Source organism: Egretta garzetta, unplaced genomic scaffold, assembly GCF_000687185.1.
Source record: "Egretta garzetta isolate BGI_Z169 unplaced genomic scaffold, ASM68718v1 scaffold278, whole genome shotgun sequence".
Lineage (NCBI taxonomy): Eukaryota > Metazoa > Chordata > Aves > Pelecaniformes > Ardeidae > Egretta > Egretta garzetta.
The window spans coordinates 753,237-775,781 of record NW_009260608.1 but is presented as its reverse complement, the minus strand read 5'-3'; the positions used below and the strand labels follow the sequence as shown (position 1 = coordinate 775,781).

General features: G+C 39.0%; 1 protein-coding gene across 1 annotated transcript in view; it reads right to left on the bottom strand.

The window, feature by feature from the left end:
* Positions 1-204: 204 nt before the first annotated feature.
* TMPRSS7 (transmembrane serine protease 7) overlaps positions 205-22,545 on the bottom strand; it is a 34,124-nt gene continuing 11,783 nt past the window's right edge. Inside the window, 13 exon segments of the mRNA XM_009644827.2 lie at positions 205-375; positions 2,554-2,690; positions 4,435-4,703; positions 4,882-5,059; positions 6,559-6,673; positions 9,210-9,211; positions 10,162-10,272; positions 10,905-11,012; positions 12,481-12,617; positions 16,585-16,691; positions 18,352-18,464; positions 19,727-19,857; positions 21,286-21,514. Coding sequence (XP_009643122.1) covers positions 205-375; positions 2,554-2,690; positions 4,435-4,703; positions 4,882-5,059; positions 6,559-6,673; positions 9,210-9,211; positions 10,162-10,272; positions 10,905-11,012; positions 12,481-12,617; positions 16,585-16,691; positions 18,352-18,464; positions 19,727-19,857; positions 21,286-21,514 — 1,808 coding nt within the window.

The window sequence follows — 22,545 nt, the reverse complement described above, 5'->3', positions numbered from 1 at the left end:
AGACATCTGCACAAAACAACCACCACAAGATCAGTCTCTTCCTCTTTCACCAAGATTTGATAAAAGGGTATTTGTTACTTCCACATGTGTACTCCAGAATCAAATAATAATTTTTTTAAATTCCACCACTGAACAGTTTTACCAAATACGATTTTTAATGAAGATACCCAGGACATGTTATATTCCAGCAAAACAGTTTTCAAGTTAAAAGACTGAAGGTGCATATTTGCGAATCCATGGTGCAAAATTTGACACTTTTGTGTAGACACCAGGGAAATTTGGTCTTCCACATCCATAACCCCAGCTAACAATGCCAGTCAAAAACCATTTTCCATCTCCATTGCTTTGACATGACAATGGTCCACCGGAATCACCCTAAAAAGAAAATATTGAGTTGTACGTTTACAATACAGGTTATTAAAACAGGGAAAAAATTCCACAGAAGATATTTTGCCTGAGTAATTCCAACAGCAACTATATTTTCGCATTCACACAGTTCAAACCATCAGATAGTCAACATGGTTTTTTGTCTTGAAGCAGATGGGATTGTGCAGTGAAACCAAAATTTCCTCTTTCACAAGAAAGAGGACTAGCTCTTGCTCTTTGAATACAATAATAATGATATTGCATTTCATGGACTAAGTTTAAAATTCACAGTTAACTTCCCAGCCTCAAACTCCAAAATCTACTACTTAATATGCATGTTCATTTATAGGTTACACTTCTAAGGACCGCCAAATTAGTAAGATTTTTTAAAAAATTAAAAATTAATGTGATAACTTATTTCAAATTAAAAGTAAATGGAAACAAATTGGATCCCTCCATTGATTTGGGGGGGGGTGGGGTTGGAGGTGGCGATGTTTATTAAGAAGGTAAAAAAAACTAAGCGTTGTCCTCTAGTAGATACAAGCCCTCAGGTAACATTTAGAGGCACACAATGTCTTTTTAATTGGGGCAGTTGAAGTCTGTTATAGACTTCAAAGCTCTATACAGCATAGTATAATTCCATAATACAGGACAATGCGATTAGTACTCTTCCTTTATATGGTATTCTTGTAGAAATATATTGGCAGACATTCAGGAAAAAAAAAAGGTGCTATAATTTCAGGAAAATCTCTTGGACCAAGCTTATACTTTCTTCTAAGACACTGCTGTAGACACAACCTCTCTAAACCAGACAACTAGTAGCAAATTAAACTTTACCAAAACATTGGATGTGAGAAAGGTTTTCCAAAAGCCAAAGATCAGTTGGTTAACTTTGGATGTTTTGCAAGAGAAGTGTCTTCCTTTTAGACATATGTTTTGTTAGAACTAGCAAACTTTTTGCTTTAACTTTATAGGATCTTAGGATATGCAGGTTGGCAGGGACATCAGGAGATGATCTAAGTAAAGTCACCTGCCGTTCAGAGCTGAATCACCTTGAAATCACCTCACAAAACTGTTAAAGATTTAACCTAGAAGATAATTTTTTCCATCCTTCACAATTAAGATTTTGCATTGAGAGCCAAGTTTTCAACTTTTTTCTTCAGTTCCTGGGACAAAAGAAAAGTGGAACACCAGCATTTTTTCACAAAAGAGAAATCCCACAATTCTATCAGCTCTAACAACTTCTAGACACAGTCACACGTCATTTACCCTCACAGAAATGCAGCCAAAAGACCTGTAAATTATGCCTTTCCTTGGCTATATCTTGAGTGGCCAGAGAGATAATTGGAGAAACAAATTCTCCAGTTAAGCAAAAATGAGGCTTGATGTCAATGGTTTCACTAATCTCTAAAAAGCAGCTGTAGCAGTATACTCCCTCAGAAAGCCCTCAGACATTGCATGCCCTTAGAGTCATTGTGGTCTCTCTAGCTTTTATGTAGACAATAAAAGCTAGAACTTGAAGATTCCAGATCTCCATCATAAAAAAAAGAAACAGTAGGTTTACTACTATTTTCACAGTAAATTTACTATTTTAGTAATAAATATATATGGTTTATATAAGTGCTATATAAGATAATATAGCGTATATAATATAAAATAAGATACATAAGTATTTATATATTGTGTGCATGTGTATATGTATAGTTTTACTATTATTCACTAGAAGTAAATTCAGAACTTTTTTTTTATTATCTTTAGGCATTTTCAGATCAATTTTATTATACATTTGAAAATTTATGCCTAGTTGTCTTCATCTCATCAGAATGCCCTGTAGTTCCAAGTTGGGATAGAGTGATCTTGGAAAGAGGCAAGCTAGTTTCTCAGTTTTTTCTTCAACTGAGAGACTTTTGTACCAAAAAGTGCATGGTTTTAACTTGTTATTGGGACTTGCAAATTGACTGGCCCTTGGCCTGCAAGTGAAACTTCGTGATGCTATTCATATACATAAAGCAACAAAACTCTGAGAACACCCAGATGACAGATTTGCTGGTAGAGAATTCTTACATTGCTGTTCTACAGAACTGAAGTGTATGGACCACAAAGTGTTTTGCCAGTCAGTTCTTATGCCTTATCATGCTACAATGAAAGACAAGATAAATTCTATGCAAGGTGTGCTAAAATACATACTTTGCACCCATCTCTTTTCCCAGACATTAGTCCAGCACAAAACATCCTAGCTGTGATAATCCCATATGTGGAATGACATAACGTTTGGTCAATAATTTCTACCTCTGCTTTCTGAAGAATTGCTGAACCTTCATCATCTGGAAAACAAGTTGAAAGAAGGATGATTCAACAGAGCTTAGCATTTTACTCATCTATTGAAAGGCAAAACAAGAGGTCTTCAGATAATATCCCAGTTACATTTGACCTCCAAGTTATTCCAGATTCCAAACAACTAACTGCAAGAGAACAGAAAACTTCTTAACTCTTAGGCATTTATATAACGTTATCTTGGTCCTTTGGCCAGGCCACATACAATGGCATAATCACTATAGTTGGCCAAAAAGCTTTTTCTGATGCCTTTTGCAAAATGTCTCAGATTTCTTAATTTGTTCTCTTATTATTTTTAAAAGAAAACAGGATTTTACAAAGGTATTTGGAGCATCACAAGACAGATTTGCAATTAGGGTGGTGTCTCTGAAAGGGCTGAATCCGAAATTAAAAGTATGAGTCACAGTTGCAAAATGTAAATTGCTCTTTTGGCAGCATAAAAAACTTGGACATATCTCAAATTTGGCCCTCTGAAAATTTTGCTAAAATACCTCTTTTCTGTTCTGTAAAATATGTACTTCTGGAAAAACAGAATTAAACTGAATTGTCCCCTCCTTTCAATACAACAGCTCTAATAATAACACCAGTAACCCCCTACAAATCTGGATATAACCAAGGAAAATTCACCAACCCATTCAAACGTGCAAGTGCTGGTTTCAGAAAATATGCAAGTATTTTGTTTCAGAATTTGATAAAGCTGGTATGTAATAAAGTAAAAAACATTAAGAGACTGATTTAGCAATCAAATTGTATAAACCAATGAAGGGAAAAGAGGGGAAATAGGGAAAAGAAACCCCTTTTTTCTTTTTGAGGCAACACATTTATCTTTCAGATAATCACCTTTAATTTAAGAGGTAACTAACACAGTAGGCCGAAGAGAGACACTGCACTGCACCACACATCCGAACCACCATCCCTTCCTGGTAAAGCCATTGCACTTGGTTCGCAACCATATATCCTCTCTCAGCTGAGAGGGCCAGGCCAGGCCAGAGCAGCCCTTCAGGTGCAGGCCAACCGCCTGGGCTAGGCCTGTGCCAGCACACCCGGGGCTTGGTGCGGTGGTGGTTACACGATTTATGCTGAGGGAAGCCATCACACCTGTGGTTACACTGGAAGGACTTTAGGAATGTGGCCACAAGGAGGGCAGCTTTCATACCAGGGAAGAGGCAGCTGGCAGCAAGGTGGTGGGAGGGCCAGGCCTACCCCTGACATGGGGCAGCCTGCCATTACAGGGGCAGTCATTTTGTCATGGGGTGGCCATTTTGTCAAGCCGCACTCCAAGGATGCAGCTGGTGCCTCACAGCTGTGGTCGGTGCCACAGGGCTGCTCAGCCTACAGAGGCTGAAGGCGGGAGGAGGAAGACTTAGAAGTTTCATCCTCCTGTGGTAAGTAGCAAAGGGTCCACCTAGGCATGCTAACACACCTCAAAGAGAAACAAAGGGGGAAAGCAATACAGTGTTACTTCAGAGTAAGCATAGCTCCCTGCAAGTCTTAGCTAACAACATGACCACACGGGACTTCCAGATCCACAGGACCAGCAGCCAATTTTCCTCAGCCTATGAAGGTATGTGCATGCAGGAACCTACTTCCACATGACAGTAAATTCAGAACATTATGATTTTCTGCACAACTCAGCCATGCAACAAAAGCAGGTGTCCTGTGCACACAACCACAGCTGTGAACCCCCTGTTTACCTGGGAACAAAATTAACTCGACTGAAGCCATAAAACTCACCTGTTTCCTGCTTTTGGCCCCAACCTGTTATCCAGCACTTGTGACCACTGTGGACTTTGTATGAAAAGGGGGGCACGCAGACTGGCTGGATGACATGGCTCATCGTGTCCGGCCATGGCTTGCTCAGCTGCAGTAGCGCAATGTCATAGTCGTAGTTCCCGCTGTTGTAATACTCGTGGATAATGATCCGTCTCACCGCAGATACAAACATTGCACGGCCTTGTGTTTGCATCCCCAGGTGAGCACGCCACGCTCTAGGGTCAGCCAGCCTGGTTGGGAGCAAACAAAGAAGTCATCCCTTTCAAAAGTACCTCAAAACACCCCCTGACAGCAGGGTAGGTGAAAGATGAGGGCACATCCCACCCTAGTGTGGTTCAAACTCTGGAAGCTAAAGGCATTTGGGGACACTGGCGATGTTTGGGACAGAGTCAGGGGAAGACTGCTTACTTGCTCCCTTGAAAGCAGTGAGCTGCAGACACAAGCCATTCTTTCGATATCACTGATGCCCCGCAGTAAGCAGCTCCCACAAAATGGAGGCTGACCTGCCAGGGCCATTCACCTTCCTCAGTGTTTGCACCTCCTACAATCCGAGAGATGGGGTTGCTGCTCTTGCGGCTGCCACAACCTGCAAGACATATTTCAGGTTATAATCTCCATCGCCAGTGCTTTTCTTTAACAAGAGTGCTTCCCACATAGAGCATTAAAGAATCTTGCACTTTGAAATGTTTTGAAATCTATTTCCTTGCCCTGCTCTAATCAGAAAACTTCTCTATTTGGCTACTCTATTCCTGAAACAAGAGATGACTCCATAAAAAAAGGCACTGGCCTGGGAAATTTAATAAGTTTCTTTTCTTGCTCTGCTGCAGAAATTGATCTCTAAATATTTCTTGTGCCAGAAGTGTCAAAGGATCCATTGATTTATTAAGCATCAAAATGAATATATAAAAATAGACAACGCCTCATCTTTTTTTAATACTGTTAGCCCTGAACTGAAAGGAGTCCATCAGGAAGGAAGTTCAGCATCATCAGGACACTTGTTTCTTGCCAAAGCAGTAGGAATGATACAAGAAGAATGTTTATAGTAGCAGATGCATTTGTGGAATTTGGTCATTTATTATTTCAGAAATCAGGTGGTCCAATCATTAATTGGTATGGGAAACAACGGAAAGTCTGAAAATGTTGTATATTACTAACTCACTGGTGAAGAAGTCATGTCTCAGCACAAAAAGCTGCACCCTGTAATTTGAAGAGCAATGGAGGAAGACCCCTCTTGTAGGCCCTTGTGCCCATCCCTTGTGCATGCACATAAAGCTCAGGAGTTTTAGTCCCACACTCCCACACACAGGTGTTAATGCATCTGGGCATTCTGCAGCACCCAGCCAAAGAGTCAAAAGCAGCATTAATGTTTCCAAACACAAGTAGGCATATAGCTAGTCTTTTAAGATGTTCTACTGCATCCAAGGCAGGTGCTGGCAGATTTGGCATACAGGTAGCATGCCAGAAACAGCTGAGGGCCAGCCAAAACACCCAAGAATATTCAGTTTAAGCAACTAACCCTAACCCCACTTTCATTGCTTCTGCAGTAACAATCACCCATTCACTTCACAGCAAAACAAACTAAAAAGCTTGTACAGAGGTTACTTTAGTAAGATTTGAGACTAGAACCTAGCTTGATGCTATGACACATCGGGGACTTCACCATCCAGAATGTTTGTGGTTTTTATCTCATTGCAGCTGTGTCACTCCTAAAGTCTAAATACAGTCTGACTCCAACCGAAGTACCAGACACTGCTGCAGGCAACAAAAATGCTGCCTTACCAGCTAGTCAAGCTAACTGCAGTTAGCCCTGCTTCCCTGCTCCTTAACATAGCTACAATAACCACTACAGATCACTAAGTCTCCCCATAACGGTAAGCCCACCCTTCAACAAGAACTTGGGAAATTCTGCAACCAGACCTGAAGTAAACTGATAGCTGATCATTACCCCACTGTCACTGAGAGGATGCAATAAAAACTCAATACCTGCTGCATGAGTTGTACTCTCTCCAAAACAGGAAGAAATAAAGGGCTTTATTGTTTAAAAAGTTCAAAGTTCAAAAAGATGAACATTTGAGAGGGACTTACTGCAGCTGCTTTCATCACTTCCATCAATACAGTCCACAGTCCCATCACACTTTGCATTTTGTTTCCTAATGCAAATATTATTCCTGCACTTAAATGTGTGGTTGGTGTAGTCAAGCTAAGAAATAGTTGTGGAAGGGGGGGGGGGGGAAAAAAAAAAAAAAAAAAAAAAAAAAAAAAAGAGAGAGACTATAAAGAGTATTGGCTCAGCTTAACATGTAAAGACATGTCGGCACAGATAAAAGATTCATACATGTATTGATAGGAGGGAACATAGCAAAAGAGCAATTTGGTTGGGATGGCTTAAACCAATCTCTAAGCAGAATAAACTATTCAAGTAGAACTCCTTCTATACTAAGGCTTACATTGAGCTGGCTGAGCCTGAACAAAGATTTCCTCCCATCCTTTCCCATAGCATTAACCAACATGCATATAGTAGTGAAAACTTATCCATAGAGCAAGCGTTAGGCTAGAATGAGAAAACCTCCAGTACTCTGGAAAGAAGCCCTCCTTTATATTTCAGTATTGAATCTGAAATGAAAGATAGTAGTGAAAGCAGTCTTACTAATTTTATTCAGTTAAACCTCAACCCCAACCTTGGCATTTTCCTATTTCCTTGTGACTCGCAATAAATTAGGCCACTCAAGCCCAATCTATTTTTCTTGTCAACACACAGAAGTATCCTGTAACCCTTTACACAGGCTGTCTAGTCAAGCAGGTAAAAAAAAATTAATTTTCTTTAAAAAAGTTACTTGCAGCACTTCCCACTTGTGCTCCCTTTTATATGTCATGGTGTCCATTTATTCTAAAAAGTTAAAGAAATGGCTGACTCAAAACTTTCATGTGCCTAATGCTAAATTTATAGCTTCCATAGCAGTTTAAACACATTAACCTTCTAACCCTGAAAACTGCTCCAAAGAAACTATCATATTAGTAGTTATTTTACAGATGGTTAAACAGATCCAGGAAATAATTTGCACAGATTATGCTTTAAAGAGATAAAGTCTGGGATTCAAGCTTTAAATCCCTTTATCCCCGTCCTGCACCCATAGTACTTAATTCTTCTGCCAGTATTTTGCTGAAACAGATGTTCATGAGCTCATTAAGAAAAAATAGTTTAAAATCAATAATGGCTTGTTTATAAACATATCAAAAAACTTAACAGAATTGATAGTGCCTCTTAACTCTTTGAATAAAGCATCCAGTATTCAAGTCAGGATTGGATAGATGATAGAAGAGAGAAAAAAAGTTAATCAAGAGAGTAGACTTACTGTGGGTGCAGTTCTGCTCATCTTTGCCATTCTCACAATCACTTACTCCATTGCAGGCAAGCAGGTTATCTGGTATTGCGAAGCTGGAGTTACAGTTCCACTCAGGGACAACTTTAAAAATGTAAGTCAAATCAGTTACAGAAGTGTACTTGTAATGCTAACACTACCCTTCTGACTGTGCCTGGGTACCACTTTCATAGCTTTACTGCATGGCACAAGGATGAGTACGAGTGCCACATTATGCATGGAGAAAATAAAGGACAAAATTGCTCAGTGACCTAACCCAGTTCATACATTGCCCCGAGTGGAGTGGCCCAAGTTCTAATCCTCTTTACCATGGACATTTACCACTCTCATCCACATTATGCACCACAGGTTGTCATTCCCCCACAAACAGAAAATAACTAATCTTGAAATAGAACAGAACTTTATAATTACCAGCATTTATTACATGAGGAAAAACTAAAGCATAGCCTATTACAGTTATTTTTGCACATCTAAATTTCTTCCCGTGCTTTCCAGTGCCATACCTTCCTCATTCTTAGTTTCATTCCTTGCTAATTAACTAAGAATTCAGCACTCAAGAGACTGACTGATAGTCTGTACCTGGAGATACACAGGAAGCTGAAAAACATCTTCTCCCCGCCTCCCAAAAAATGTCACCTTGTTTCAGCAGCCTTCTAAGACTAGGGAATACATTCATTGAGGTTTCCAGTCAAGATCTCTAGTAAGTGAATACGAACCACAAAAGAGTTCATCGCTTTCATCAAAGCAGTTGTTTATCCCATCACAGCGCTGCATCTGCTGGATGCATAAGCCAGTGGAACACTTGAAATGTCCAGGTGGACAAGCTGGAGGGAAAAAAACCCAACAAAACAAACAAAACCAAGAAAACCCCAACCAACTTAAAAGTTTCCTTTTACCAAACATTACCAGCTCATTTCAATTTACAGTCACTAAGCTGTTCCAAGGAATGATAAAGCTGATCTAAATTTGATAGTCTGTATGCATTGCCAGCACTTAAATTGAGTTCAGATGTTGAAAACCGGGATTTCAAAAAGAAGTAAAAACATCTCTACAGTTTCAATTCAGCTGTTACTGCAATAGAATCGTAGAACTGTTTGGTTGGAAGAGACCTTAAAAATCGAGTTCAACCGTACCCGTCCACCACTAAACCATGTCCCTCCTAAGAACCTCGTCTACCCATCTTTTAAAAACTTCCAGGGATGGTGACTCAACCACTTCCCTGGGCATCCCATTCCAGTGCCTGACAACCCTTCCAGTGAAGAAATTTTTCCTAATATTCAATCTAAACCTCCCCTGGCACAACTTGAGGCCATTTCCTTTCATTCTATCACTTGTTACCTGGGAGAAGTGACTGACACCTACCTCACTACAATCTCCTTTCAGGGAGCTGTGGAGAGCAGTAAGGTCTCCCCTCAGCCTCCCATATGTACTGCAGGCTTTATCCTAGGACTGGACCAAATCAGCCAGTGTTTTATGGTGCAATACAAGACAGCTTAGAACGCCATCTTCTTTTAAAGGACAGTCTCACTTTTTAATAACCAAAATTTGCAGCACTTTGCAACTTCAATTAGTAACCTGTACTGAGGCAACTTCTGAATTACATTAATGTTTGCTTTTAAAATCATGAAGTTACCATATTTTTTACATACTCCACATACATGCAATGACTAGAAACCATGGCTTCTCTGCTACTTTAACAGCATGAATATCTAAGACTAACGCAGGGGAAAAAGTATCAGTAAACAGTTGTCTGTTTCAGGGCTTGAAAAAAATTCAGTCGGTAGACTATTTTATCAACTTTGAGCTTTGCTTGGTTTTAGCTCAGATTTCTACTTGCACACAAAGTATTTAAACTTCTGGAAACACTGGAATAAGCAGTCAGTTATTTGGCTAAATTTATAGCTTCCATAGCAGTTTAAACACATTAATCTTCTAACCCTGAAAACTGCTCCAAAGAAACTATCATATTAGTAGTTATTTTACAGATGGTTAAACAGATCCAGGAAATAATTTGCACAGATTATGCTTTAAAGAGATAAAGTCTGGGATTCAAGCTTTAAATCCCTTTATCCCCATCCTGCACCCATAGTACTTAATTCTTCTGCCAGTATTTTGCTGAAACAGATGTTCATGAGCTCATTAAGAAAAAATAGTTTAAAATCAATAATGGCTTGTTTATAAACATATCAGAAAACTTAACAGAATTGATAGTGCCTCTTAACTCTTTGAATAAAGCATCCAGTATTCAAGTCAGGATTGGATAGATGATAGAAGAGAGAAAAAAAGTTAATCAAGAGAGTAGACTTACTGTGGGTGCAGTTCTGCTCATCTTTGCCATTCTCACAATCACTTACTCCATTGCAGGCAAGCAGGTTATCCGGTATTGCGAAGCTGGAGTTACAGTTCCACTCAGGGACAACTTTAAAAATGTAAGTCAAATCATTTACAGAAGTGTGCTTGTAATGCTAACACTACCCTTCTGACTGTGCCTGGGTACCACTTTCATAGCTTTACTGCATGGCACAAGGATGAGTACGAGTGCCACATTATGCATGGAGAAAATAAAGGACAAAATTGCTCAGTGACCTAACCCAGTTCATACATTGCCCCGAGTGGAGTGGCCCAAGTTCTAATCCTCTTTACCATGGACATTTACCACTCTCATCCACATTATGCACCACAGGTTGTCATTCCCCCACAAACAGAAAATAACTAATCTTGAAATAGAACAGAACTTTATAATTACCAGCATTTATTACATGAGGAAAAACTAAAGCATAGCCTATTACAGTTATTTTTGCACATCTAAATTTCTTCCCGTGCTTTCCAGTGCCATACCTTCCTCATTCTTAGTTTCATTCCTTGCTAATTAACTAAGAATTCAGCACTCAAGAGACTGACTGATAGTCTGTACCTGGAGATACACAGGAAGCTGAAAAACATCTTCTCCCCGCCTCCCAAAAAATGTCACCTTGTTTCAGCAGCCTTCTAAGACTAGGGAATACATTCATTGAGGTTTCCAGTCAAGATCTCTAGTAAGTGAATACGAACCACAAAAGAGTTCATCGCTTTCATCAAAGCAGTTGTTTATCCCATCACACCGCTGCATCTGCTGGATGCATAAGCCAGTGGAACACTTGAAATGTCCAGGTGGACAAGCTGGAGGGAAAAAAACCCAACAAAACAAACAAAACCAAGAAAACCCCAACCAACTTAAAAGTTTCCTTTTACCAAACATTACCAGCTCATTTCAATTTACAGTCACTAAGCTGTTCCAAGGAATGATAAAGCTGATCTAAATTTGATAGTCTGTATGCATTGCCAGCACTTAAATTGAGTTCAGATGTTGAAAACTGGGATTTCAAAAAGAAGTAAAAACATCTCTACAGTTTCAATTCAGCTGTTACTGCAATAGAATCGTAGAACTGTTTGGTTGGAAGAGACCTTAAAAATCGAGTTCAACCGTACCCGTCCACCACTAAACCATGTCCCTCCTAAGAACCTCGTCTACCCATCTTTTAAAAACTTCCAGGGATGGTGACTCAACCACTTCCCTGGGCATCCCATTCCAGTGCCTGACAACCCTTCCAGTGAAGAAATTTTTCCTAATATTCAATCTAAACCTCCCCTGGCACAACTTGAGGCCATTTCCTTTCATTCTATCACTTGTTACCTGGGAGAAGTGACTGACACCTACCTCACTACAATCTCCTTTCAGGGAGCTGTGGAGAGCAGTAAGGTCTCCCCTCAGCCTCCCATATGTACTGCAGGCTTTATCCTAGGACTGGACCAAATCAGCCAGTGTTTTATGGTGCAATACAAGACAGCTTAGAACGCCATCTTCTTTTAAAGGACAGTCTCACTTTTTAATAACCAAAATTTGCAGCACTTTGCAACTTCAATTAGTAACCTGTACTGAGGCAACTTCTGAATTACATTAATGTTTGCTTTTAAAATCATGAAGTTACCATATTTTTTACATACTCCACATACATGCAATGACTAGAAACCATGGCTTCTCTGCTACTTTAACAGCATGAATATCTAAGACTAACGCAGGGGAAAAAGTATCAGTAAACAGTTGTCTGTTTCAGGGCTTGAAAAAAATTCAGTCGGTAGACTATTTTATCAACTTTGAGTTTTGCTTGGTTTTAGCTCAGATTTCTACTTGCACACAAAGTATTTAAACTTCTGGAAACACTGGAATAAGCAGTCAGTTATTTGGTACTCACTGTTTGTTACGTGGAAATCTTTGTAGTAATAGAAACATTGCAAAGAAAACCTTGGGGATGAAAACAAACAGGAACAGCAGACTTCAACTGACTGCACTGTGGCCATAGCCACGCAGGAAGCTTTAAAGACTGTGCAGAAGAGAGCAGACTCTGTGCATACAGGAAACCAGAGCAAGCTGCACATGCCCACAAACCTTGGCTGCATAGCCTTGATGAGCTAGGAAAGGCTCTTTGTTTGCTAGTCACCTGACTTAGTAAGATTAGAAAAGAAAATAAACGAAAACCCAACAGAGAATTTCCTGCGTAAACCTAATTAAGTCCTACTGGACCTGAAAAGTGCTGCTTCACAGGTCTGAAATGCAAAGGTGGGTTGAAAAAGATAAAATCCATCTTACGCTGGCTGATGTTATAGCTGCCATACTCCACCAGAAGTGGCTTCTCTGAGACCTTCGAACTGCACTGAAGCTCGATGTTGACAGCAGAACTTGCAATGTGGAAGACTGTTTGGTGATCAACATAATAACCGCAGTACCTAAAAGTGTTCAATGGAGTTCTAGAGCAGCCTTCACATCAAAACTGCCTTACATACAATTTAAATGTCAACATCACTAAAATTCAGCAATACAGTCAGCTGCCACACTTCAATTAAGAACCAAAATCTGAAACAGTACCCAGATTCTCCAAAACGCTGGTCATAATGTCATAATCCTTCATGAGCACACACATGCAAGCAGAATGTTTTACCAGAAAGTCTATAGGAACGGAGATGTAATGGAGAAATTTATCAAGACAAACATGGGTACTTCTGTCACTACTTCCGATACCTGTTTTCAAAAGATTTGTATTGTTGAGAAGACTTAAGTAAATTTGGTGGGAGGTGAAATGTCAGCACAGTGGAGAGAAAATTTAGCTGCTCCAATTTTGAGGACTGCCCCTAAAGAATAGTGTACAAAGGCATTGGGATAAAATTGGTCCAACTACTTTGGAGGCAGAGGGGAATAGATTTAGGGAAAATGAAAATATTTCTAAGTAGTCACCCAGCCTTCATCCACCATTAACATCCTGGAATTTTACCTTTGAAAGTCATGTCTTCAAATGACTATCCTAGATGAAAAAAAAAATGCCTTGGGTGTGCAGCTACTAAGCTGCCAGTATGGCAAAGAATTCCTTGTACTTCTGTGTAGGTGCCACTTAACTCAGAGAAACCTAAATGCTCCCTGATGTCTGCAAACATTTCACCCATCCATTGCTAATGCATTTCTATTGCCCCTTTCATTAATGATGCCAAAGATGTTGCAACTGGCATTTAGATGCTACTCTTGCTGAAAAATGAAACAAAACCAAAAAAGCCCCAAACAAAACCAAAAAAACCTCTTTAACAGGGATTGTGCATTAAAAATTGGAGACAGTTTTAAATGTAGTAAACCAGTAAACACTGACATTACAGGTTGTTCTAGAAGTAGAAATAAGGACCCTCTCCTTTGTTCCACTAAAACACCCCCAAAATCCAGCACTTACGAGAAAAAAATGTCTGGCTTTAAGACTCCTTTCAAGAAAAGTACTTATCAGCCTAAATAGATTTAAGAGCAGAAGCAGTTATATTGATTCTTAACAGACTTGGCACACACACTTGCAGTTAGAATAAACTTGAAGAACATGAAAACGGATTATTGTATTGTTAAATGGACTAATGGACTATGATCCAGAAGTATTTCCTTTGTTTATTTTGGCAACACCAGGCATGGCACCAGGGCTACTCTTCACATCAAAGAATGCAGGGAAATTTGGCAATGATTTCCATGTGGACAGATGTTGCCTGGTGTCCTGTGCACCCCACTGAAGCATGCCATAGGAAATGGCCATGCTCTTTCAGCTGTTTCTATATGAGTTTTCTTTCACCCTATGAAAATGAAACACCCTTTTAACAGATCTAGGAGATTCTGTTCCAGCAATGCAAAAAATAAATAAACAAAACAATAAAAAGAATAGACTTCTCTTACACCTCCTGAAAACAGGTACAAAGAAGAGAGTTAATGTAACGGCTTCCAAAAACACTGAATTGTAAAATAATAAATAAATAAATAAAATCATCAGGTCTAAGAGTGAAGGCTTCCTGCTACAGGAATTCTCATTCTCACTCATATTAGCATCTCTGTCATCAGAGTTCCCAACGTAAAACAGCCTGCCAAAGCTCACAGCAAAATGCCACCTAACCATATGATTCCCCTCAATTAGCCCACATTTTCTACATTTCTCCTTCTGTCAATGACTTAGACAACTTCCCTCCAACAAACCTTCGCACCCTTTAAAAAAAAAAAAAAAAAGATCGCAGGCTGCACTGACCACTTTTCAGCCACATAAAACAACCTCATCTTGCCAGAAGTAGAGGAAGCTCCTGCCCATCTGTGAAAGAGCTGAGACATATGCTTGTGGGATTTGTAAGACAGAGCTACAGATCCTTGGGAGCCTTCTACTGTTGTTTAACTAGGTGTTTCTCCAGGTTGGGGGCAAATGGAGGTTGCAAGGCACCACCTGTAACTCTGTACCATTGCTAGAGAGAGGAACTAATTAAGGGGATGCTATTCCCTATGTTGAAGCAGGCAGTGGGATACCTTTTCAAGGGGAGAGCAGATACATGCATCCTGTAGCAGAGATGATGGGATGTTGCACCAATGGCTTTAAGAAAAATAAAATACTGGCAACCCCTTTGTTCATACAAACATCTAATGATCTGCTTGTAGAGACTCGTTGATATTTCTGCCTATAAGAATTTCAGCCAAAGCAGTTCATTCGCTCTAACTCTTCTGACAAGGCAGAGGAACACTTGCATGGCCACTGGAAGAAAAAGGAAGAACTGCATGGCTGTGTTCAGTATCTGGTTAGATAAAGTTGTCCCTAAATGTTTAAAGGAACCTTATCTACACTATCTTCATGGTAGCAGTCTTTACTTACCAAGATGAGTCTCCTGAAGCTTCCTAACCCTTTTTACCCGAGACAGCAGAATATGCATGCTACAAACTGCAGTTGCAGGAAGCTGAAAAGATGTAGTTCCCCCATTTCATTAACCATTAAAATTTGGGGAAAACAAACAAACAAAATCAAATATTAAAATGTTTCATGCTTTAAATCATATTTTTTCCCACAGAAAGTAGACATAGAACAGAAAACCATAGAGATACAAAAGCTTTATTTTCAGCAAAAAGCACACTTTCAAAGAAAAACTTATCCTGGTCTACTTATATCCTCAGCAACTTGCAACAGAAATCAGGAGCACGTGTTTTCGTGCAGTATTTCAAAAGTAACCCTGAGTTAATTTCTAAGGATCATGCTCTGACTGTTGATTCTGTGGAATGTATAATTGGTAGACTTATTTAAAAGTTGCTCTTTCATATAAAGAATCCTTACAATATAACCCATCATCATTTTTTTCCTCCAGATTTTGCCTTTATTTGATTCATATCTCTGCCATCCCTAATTTCTCAAATCTTTTGAATTGCGTCATAAAAATAACACCAAAAAGCCCCACAAACACACTAAATGTTGTCTGTTTGACTGGTGGGTTTATGTGCCCATCTAGTACAGCAACCAATTCCCATCAAGGCACAATGTTAGGAGCTCCAGACAAACTGAATTTTCTCTATGTAAGTACAACACAGTATCAAAGAGTAAAGAGAAAGGGGTTTTTTTTCCTCCTCTTTGTAATTCTTTCAGTCACTACACACTTAAAGGCCTGACTGACTTTCCTTATTTTCAGTAGTAAGTTCAGAAATTCAGTTTCAAGTCTGATCTTACTGAGGTTTCCATTTGAACAAAGTTTAAAAAAAAAAATAATTTTAAATTCCAACATCCTGAATTTAACCTTGTCTCGTTGTCCAGTGATTGGAAGAGGACTTAAAAAATTGAGGACAAAATTAGTGGACAATATGCATGGGAAAGCAGCAGTATTTTAATTAAAAAAAATAGCAGCAATATTTTAATAAAAAACACTGAAGAAATATAGTTATACCTTGGCAGCCAACCTGTGCAGCTTCTCTTTCAAGAGCTAGTGACTGGAACGCAGCAGCAGTTACTCTTCTGTTCCAAATAATCTCATTGTAATAGCTTTCACTGAGAAGTTAATTAAGTTCAGTGTCCTCATGAGGAATCATAGAATTAAGTTACACTTAAAAAGGTTTAACAGACTTTTTTCTATGAGCCCAGAAAACACAGAATTATTTTGGGGTTCACAGGACATCTGCTTTCACCCAACTCTTCCCATTTCTTGCTCTATGGCAAGTACCAAACGCTCTTGTTTTCATCTTTCTGGTATTTTTCAATAGAAAAATTTTGTATGTGTATTTCACAAAGATTCAGTTACATCATCAGCCAAAGTGAAAGATTGGTAAGAGACACCAATGAAGCATCTCTGTCTTTGTGGAAACTCCCCAAGTGAGCTGCAGTAGTGATGGGAATGTTTATTTTGGTAATGCTGGTTTAATAACCCGTGCAGAAGTACTTACATGCGTTCATTAATTTTCCACCATCCTCTCTCACAGCCTTTAATATTCTTCTCACTGATGGTATAGTTATGAAACTTCAGAGCTATACCAAGGCTCTTCTGTGGAGCCTGTTGTGAGCAAGAAAGACAGTGCAAGCAGTCTTCTTTTTCCTTTTGTGGACACAGCACACAAAAGTCTTTAGACTTATCTCAGCAATTGCGGTGCTTGGCAATGCCACGCTCTGGGAGCTGTGCTGACTTTGCCAGCTCAACAGCCAGCACTCGAGACACCTGCCAGCTATTCAGTCCTGAGTAAAAGCAAAGGTTGGCAAAGCCCCACCACAGCTGCAGGCTTTCTCCCCTTCTAGCCAACAGTCCTTTCATCTTTGAAAAGCCACTGGCCATAGAAAGCAGCTTTTGTATCAAGACCAAAGCACTCAAACACATCCAAATTTACTTGTGTAGGGACACACAGCCCTGGGCAATTGCTAGCTAGGATACTGCACTGAATACCTGTGTCACCTTTGTAATGCTAGGAGCTATTTCTGCCACAATATTGTAGTCTTCTGCTTAGCATCTGCTCAGCCAAGCATTCTTTAACAATTTACAGAGGATTTTTAAGCCCGTCAGTATCACGAGGATTCATAATTAATTAGGACTTCCTTCACTAAAAGGAACAGAACCTTCTTGTAAGACAAGGCAATGCTCCTTTAAAAACACGGGCTGGTTCAGGACAAGAATCCAGAAGTAGAGATTTGTCTCCTTCTCTCTTACAGAAAACATGATTCAGGAAATGAGGGAAGCTTCAGCATTGAACTATTGGGAATGAAACTGTTTTGAGAAATAAGTTTTGGGGGTTGCCCATGTTAAAAGTGTCCCAAAACTTTTCCTTCAAAAGTCCAGGGTGAATCGAAGACCTGAAGCTTAGCAAATGAGTAATTGCCTTAGCTTTCTACAAGAGGAAGAGGCTGTAGATCATGGCTAGCTGGACTCCATTCAGATTGGTGTGATTCAACATGGGCAACCACTAGCTTAACCAGACATGAGTAGCATAAGTAGAAAGATGGGTAACCAGTGGGCTGCACTGTATCCATTGCCAGGTTCTTTAGAGAGGAAAAGTCTAAAGGCAAACCATAAGTCAAAGATCATATTTTAGCAGCATCGATAGGGAAATACTGATGTCATCAGACAAGGCATGACAAAACTATTTTAAACAGACGTAAACTTTTGTTCATTTGCTTTCAGGAAAGTACCTGAAAAGATGCAGAAAAAAAGAAATTAAGAAAAAAAAAGTCTGTGGGATTGTGCTGGTAGGACAGAACATCTTAGGAGACAAAAATTCAATTTATTAAGCATAACAAAATAGACTGAGAAGAGATATCAGAGAAGCGGCAGTAATCACTAGGTTAGAGGACTCTCGTACATAATTTTTTTTCCAAATTTTTGGGGATGGGAAGAGGTGAATTAAGAACAGTAATGTCTTACACTCCGCAATGAAGCAATTCTACAGACTAAACATCAAAACTTATCTCAGCTCTTCGCCTTTATAACAGGGCAGCTTAGGAACTATGTTCAGTTTGTTAAGAATAAGTGTACAGGAAAAAAAACAAAAAAAAGGAAAAAATACAAAAAAAAATGAGCAGAGCCAGCTATTCAGCTATGTCATTTCTATAAACTGCCACATCTGTAAGGATGCAGGTTTCTCCCTACACAGTTGTTTCTGCTGTACTTACAGGCTCTGTGTGCCCAAAATATACAAGTGTCTAAGAGAGAAAGAACTTCACATTACCTGGAAGTTCCATGCACAAAGACATTTTGGAGGATAATAGCTTGGGTAATAGGGACTTGTGATTCTCCCTTCATAGCCAATTTTCTCTTTTGTCACTATTGCTTTTCCACACCCTAGAGGAAAAAAGGAAGCAAAATTTGGTGAACCTTAATATATTTTCAGCAAAGCTGTTCAGTGGGCTAAGAATCCAAATTTATCAGAAGTCTTCCATTGCAAAACAGGGCAGCTTAGGAATTACATTTATCTGGGTTCAAGCTGTAAAAAGATACCCTTCCCAATGATGTAGACAGACAGACAGACAAAGGATGTAAAAATCTAGGAATGCTTCTGAGCTCTGCAGGACCAGGAGAAAAGACTGCAAAGTTTTATATCAGTTATTTTACTGAAGGCAGTTCTGCAAACAAGTCTCAGTGAACAGGGTTGCACATCAGTACATCCACACAGCAGTGGTACATGAGGATCTTTAGTCTTAAAGTGCAGCCAGTTAGAAGAGAAATGGACAACATGCTAATCTAATCACCATCCTGGAAGCCAAAACTTCCTCTTATAACTGCCCAATGGATTTAGAGAATTCATTAAAAATAACACACACACACACATACAGAAACCAACAAAGAAAACCCAGCCCTGAATTTAAACCAGCCAACCAAAAATAACAGCCCTGAACTTAAAGTTACTTATGACTGAGAATTTATCACATGCTTTTATGATGGTATTTTAATTCCTAAACATGGAAAGTACACAGAATCTTTTTGAGCAGTTTGACTTTCCTTGCGTTGGATTGTGTTAGATTTTTCTCCCTGTGCTACCAGCGTGATGTTCCTTGTACTATTTGTGATTATGATCTAACCACTTCTTAAAGCTTCAAGCCCTAAAAAGCAGATGATGGGCTTGATGCACAACCATAACTGACTCCTTTGTGTTAATGAGGAGGCAGGGACCCATAGAAAATGCAGACAAAGCTACTGGAGTTTTATTTTCTCTAAGTAGCTTTTAGTGCTGAACGCCTTCTACCTTTAACATCATCATCAAGTCCCAAACCAGGAGAGAGGCCAGAGCAGTGCTACACCTGGAATAACAACTCCATCTACTGGCACACTGCAGTCCTGACCAACTGAATTCAGTCAGTGCTGGTTTCAGCTTTCTCCCTTCATATTTCACTTAAGGACAGCTAATCTGCACATATTAAATGAATCAAGAGGAAGGCAGACACTCAGTAATGCAGAGGAGATGAAGGAGAGAGACAGGCGTGTAGAAAAAAAAAGAAACCGAGGTACAGGAGTCACCTATCCATAGTCAGCAGCATGACAGTAACTTTGGGATCTTGGACAGAAACAATACAATAAACAAACTTCCAAACACAGAACAAACCTACTTTCTTGTGTAACGACCTCAAAATACCCATGGAATTCCTTCCGTTCCTTTATTTGTGCCGCCTTGAACGTTACCAGCATGAGATTATTTGTGGACACAAGTGACACCAGTGAATCAGCCGGTTCACAAGCTCTGAGGGGGAAGAAAGGAGAGTACATAAGTAAGCAATTGGTAAAAAACAACCAATCAAAAACCAAAACACAAACCCAACACATTGGTCTCATTCTGTGCATCAATTTTCCACCAGTGCAGAGCTTACCTACTTCAAAGCCTAGTAAAAACTCCATGCTCTCAAACACAAAAGTACCTGTTACAAGGCCAGTTAGAAACTCACTATGGGAACAATCACTTCTTACAAAAAAGAAAAGGAATTACAAACATGAAGAGAAATATGGAGTGGTTAGCTCGGGGAATTAATACTGACTTTCAGCCTTCACTCCAAGCAAAAATGAATGAAGCCAATAGTAAAGAAAGGCTTGTGGAAATAGAAAATTTATTTTACTGGGCCAACAGATTTAGCTTGAGGTTGGAGAGTGGAAAAGACAAGTAAGTTATTCTTCAAGTCAGAAATGAGGAACCTGAGTCAATCAACTAGTCTCATAAAAAAAAGTTACTTTCCACATGCATTACCTAGCAGATATCCTCAGTCCTCTACACATGCTAACAAGTAAGTGAACACCATCTGCTGTTTTATAGACAAGTCAGTGATTCAGCTTACTAAAGGACAGCTCTGGCAGTGGACTGAAAAACCAATGCTCTTTTTTAAGGCTTATACACAGACTTACAGGCCAGAGAAAAGGATTTCAGGGGTCAAAACACTGAGCTCTTTATCTACTTGATGGAGGTTCTGTCTTCACCTTTTGGTATGTCAGAAACCTATGGAACTAGTTACCAGGAATTTAAAAAAAAAAAAAAATAACAAAAAAACCCAACACACAACTAACCAAACAAGCCTACTGGATCATTAAAGAGAGGAAAAAAAACAGGAAAAATAATTTTAAAAAAGAAAATAGTCCACATCCCTCAACCCATCAGAAGTTCAACTCTAGATTTTAATAACTCTCTAAACTATTCAAATGAGGCAGCTAAAAAAAGCACCGAACTAGTGAGTGGCGGTAAGCATCCAAAGAATCGCGAGACAGTTTTAGACTTTCAGCCTTCATATGAAGAGCGCTAAACTTCATATGGAAGAAGAGTTTGCTTAGGGGAGGAAATTTTGACATTTTATTTTAGCTAGCATCTGTTTCCTGATAAGAAACAGAAAATTCTGCCTAGTAACATGTGAACTTCCTGTACTTCTTGCAGCTAGGTGAAGATGCACTCCAGTTGAAAAATAAAGAAGAATTTAAAGAATATTTAACTGCTTGTTTTATTAGCAAGATCAACTTTTCCATTTTTGGAAAAAAAAAAAATTTTTTTCCAGGTGTTGTATGCATAATACATGAAGATCAGGGTATTTTTAACAAAACAGACCAAAACCCACCAAAAACGCAGTTGACAAATCTACAGAAAAAACCCCACATGATTGTCAATGAATTTTCAATGAAAATTTATACTCACTGGTACAGTATCTTATGTTCGATTGGCATCAGAGAGTCATAAACGGTAAACGAGTCAGTGATGCAGTTATCTGCCTCAATCTGAAGGGATGCTATTGAAAGACGAATAAGATGGCCCACTGATGCAATCAGCTTCAAATAGCAGATTGTTCCCCCTGAGGTAGCGTGGATATCCAAAGGAAAGTGCTCATGTAGGCGATCAGCATACAGATCATACATACAGCTTGTTCCTGTGGAAATAGTACATTTTCAACACTGGACACACTCTACAAAACTGTTTCATCCTCATGGAGTACAAAAAAAGTCCTAAAAATAATTTTAAATTAAAACAACATATGAAAGCATAACTAGACGTGAAAACAAGGTAGACTATGCCACTCTTTGTTTGCATCTTAGTTACAAGGCTGTGGTCAAGGAAAATTCTATTCATAAAACTACACAACATCACAAACAGTGCTGTAAATAAGTCCTTGTAGAGTATTTGCACAAAAGCACTGCCATTTTGTATAACAGGTACTCACAGTTAAAGATCTGAGGAGCTCCCAGAGGATAAAAGTATTTAAATCAAATAATTGTTCACTGGAAAATGTTCACTGAGGCAGAAATCAACTGTTCACCACCACAGATATTAGGATATTTATAATAAATAAAACAAAATAAAAATAAAGGTACATTTTTGTATTACTCTGGGTTTTTTAGATTATTGTTCAAACATGAGGCTTCTCAATGTTTCATTGTGAAATAAGCTGTGCTACCACTAAGTTCAGGTTCACAAATTCATTCAAATTAGAAGGAATGCTAGGACCTTCTTGTTCAATACCCTGACCAAAGCAGAGTCAAAATTAATTCAGACCAGGAGTTGGTCCTGTCAAGCCTTGAAAACATTTGCAGCATTAGAAGTCACTGTTAGAAATGGAAGTACCGTGAAACGTTAAGTGATACAGCCTAGCCTAAAAAAACCTTTTACTAAAAAAAAAAAAAAAAGCCATGCCAAAATTTAGATAAGAATCACCAGAAAATTACCCTACTTGCATCCAGTTTTCCAATTAAGCTGAAACAATTGTTGCTTTCAAGTCAAACATACTGAGGTCTTTATTACAATTCAATATTGCAGGTCCTATTCAGCAAAATGCTTAGGGATTTTTTTGTTTGGTCATATCTAAAACTCTTAACATAGCTCTCTGAAAGGTAAGGAGGAAGAAAATGCAAATTAGGGAGAATAAGATCCAAAGTAAATATTTGCATTTATTTCTGCCTATTA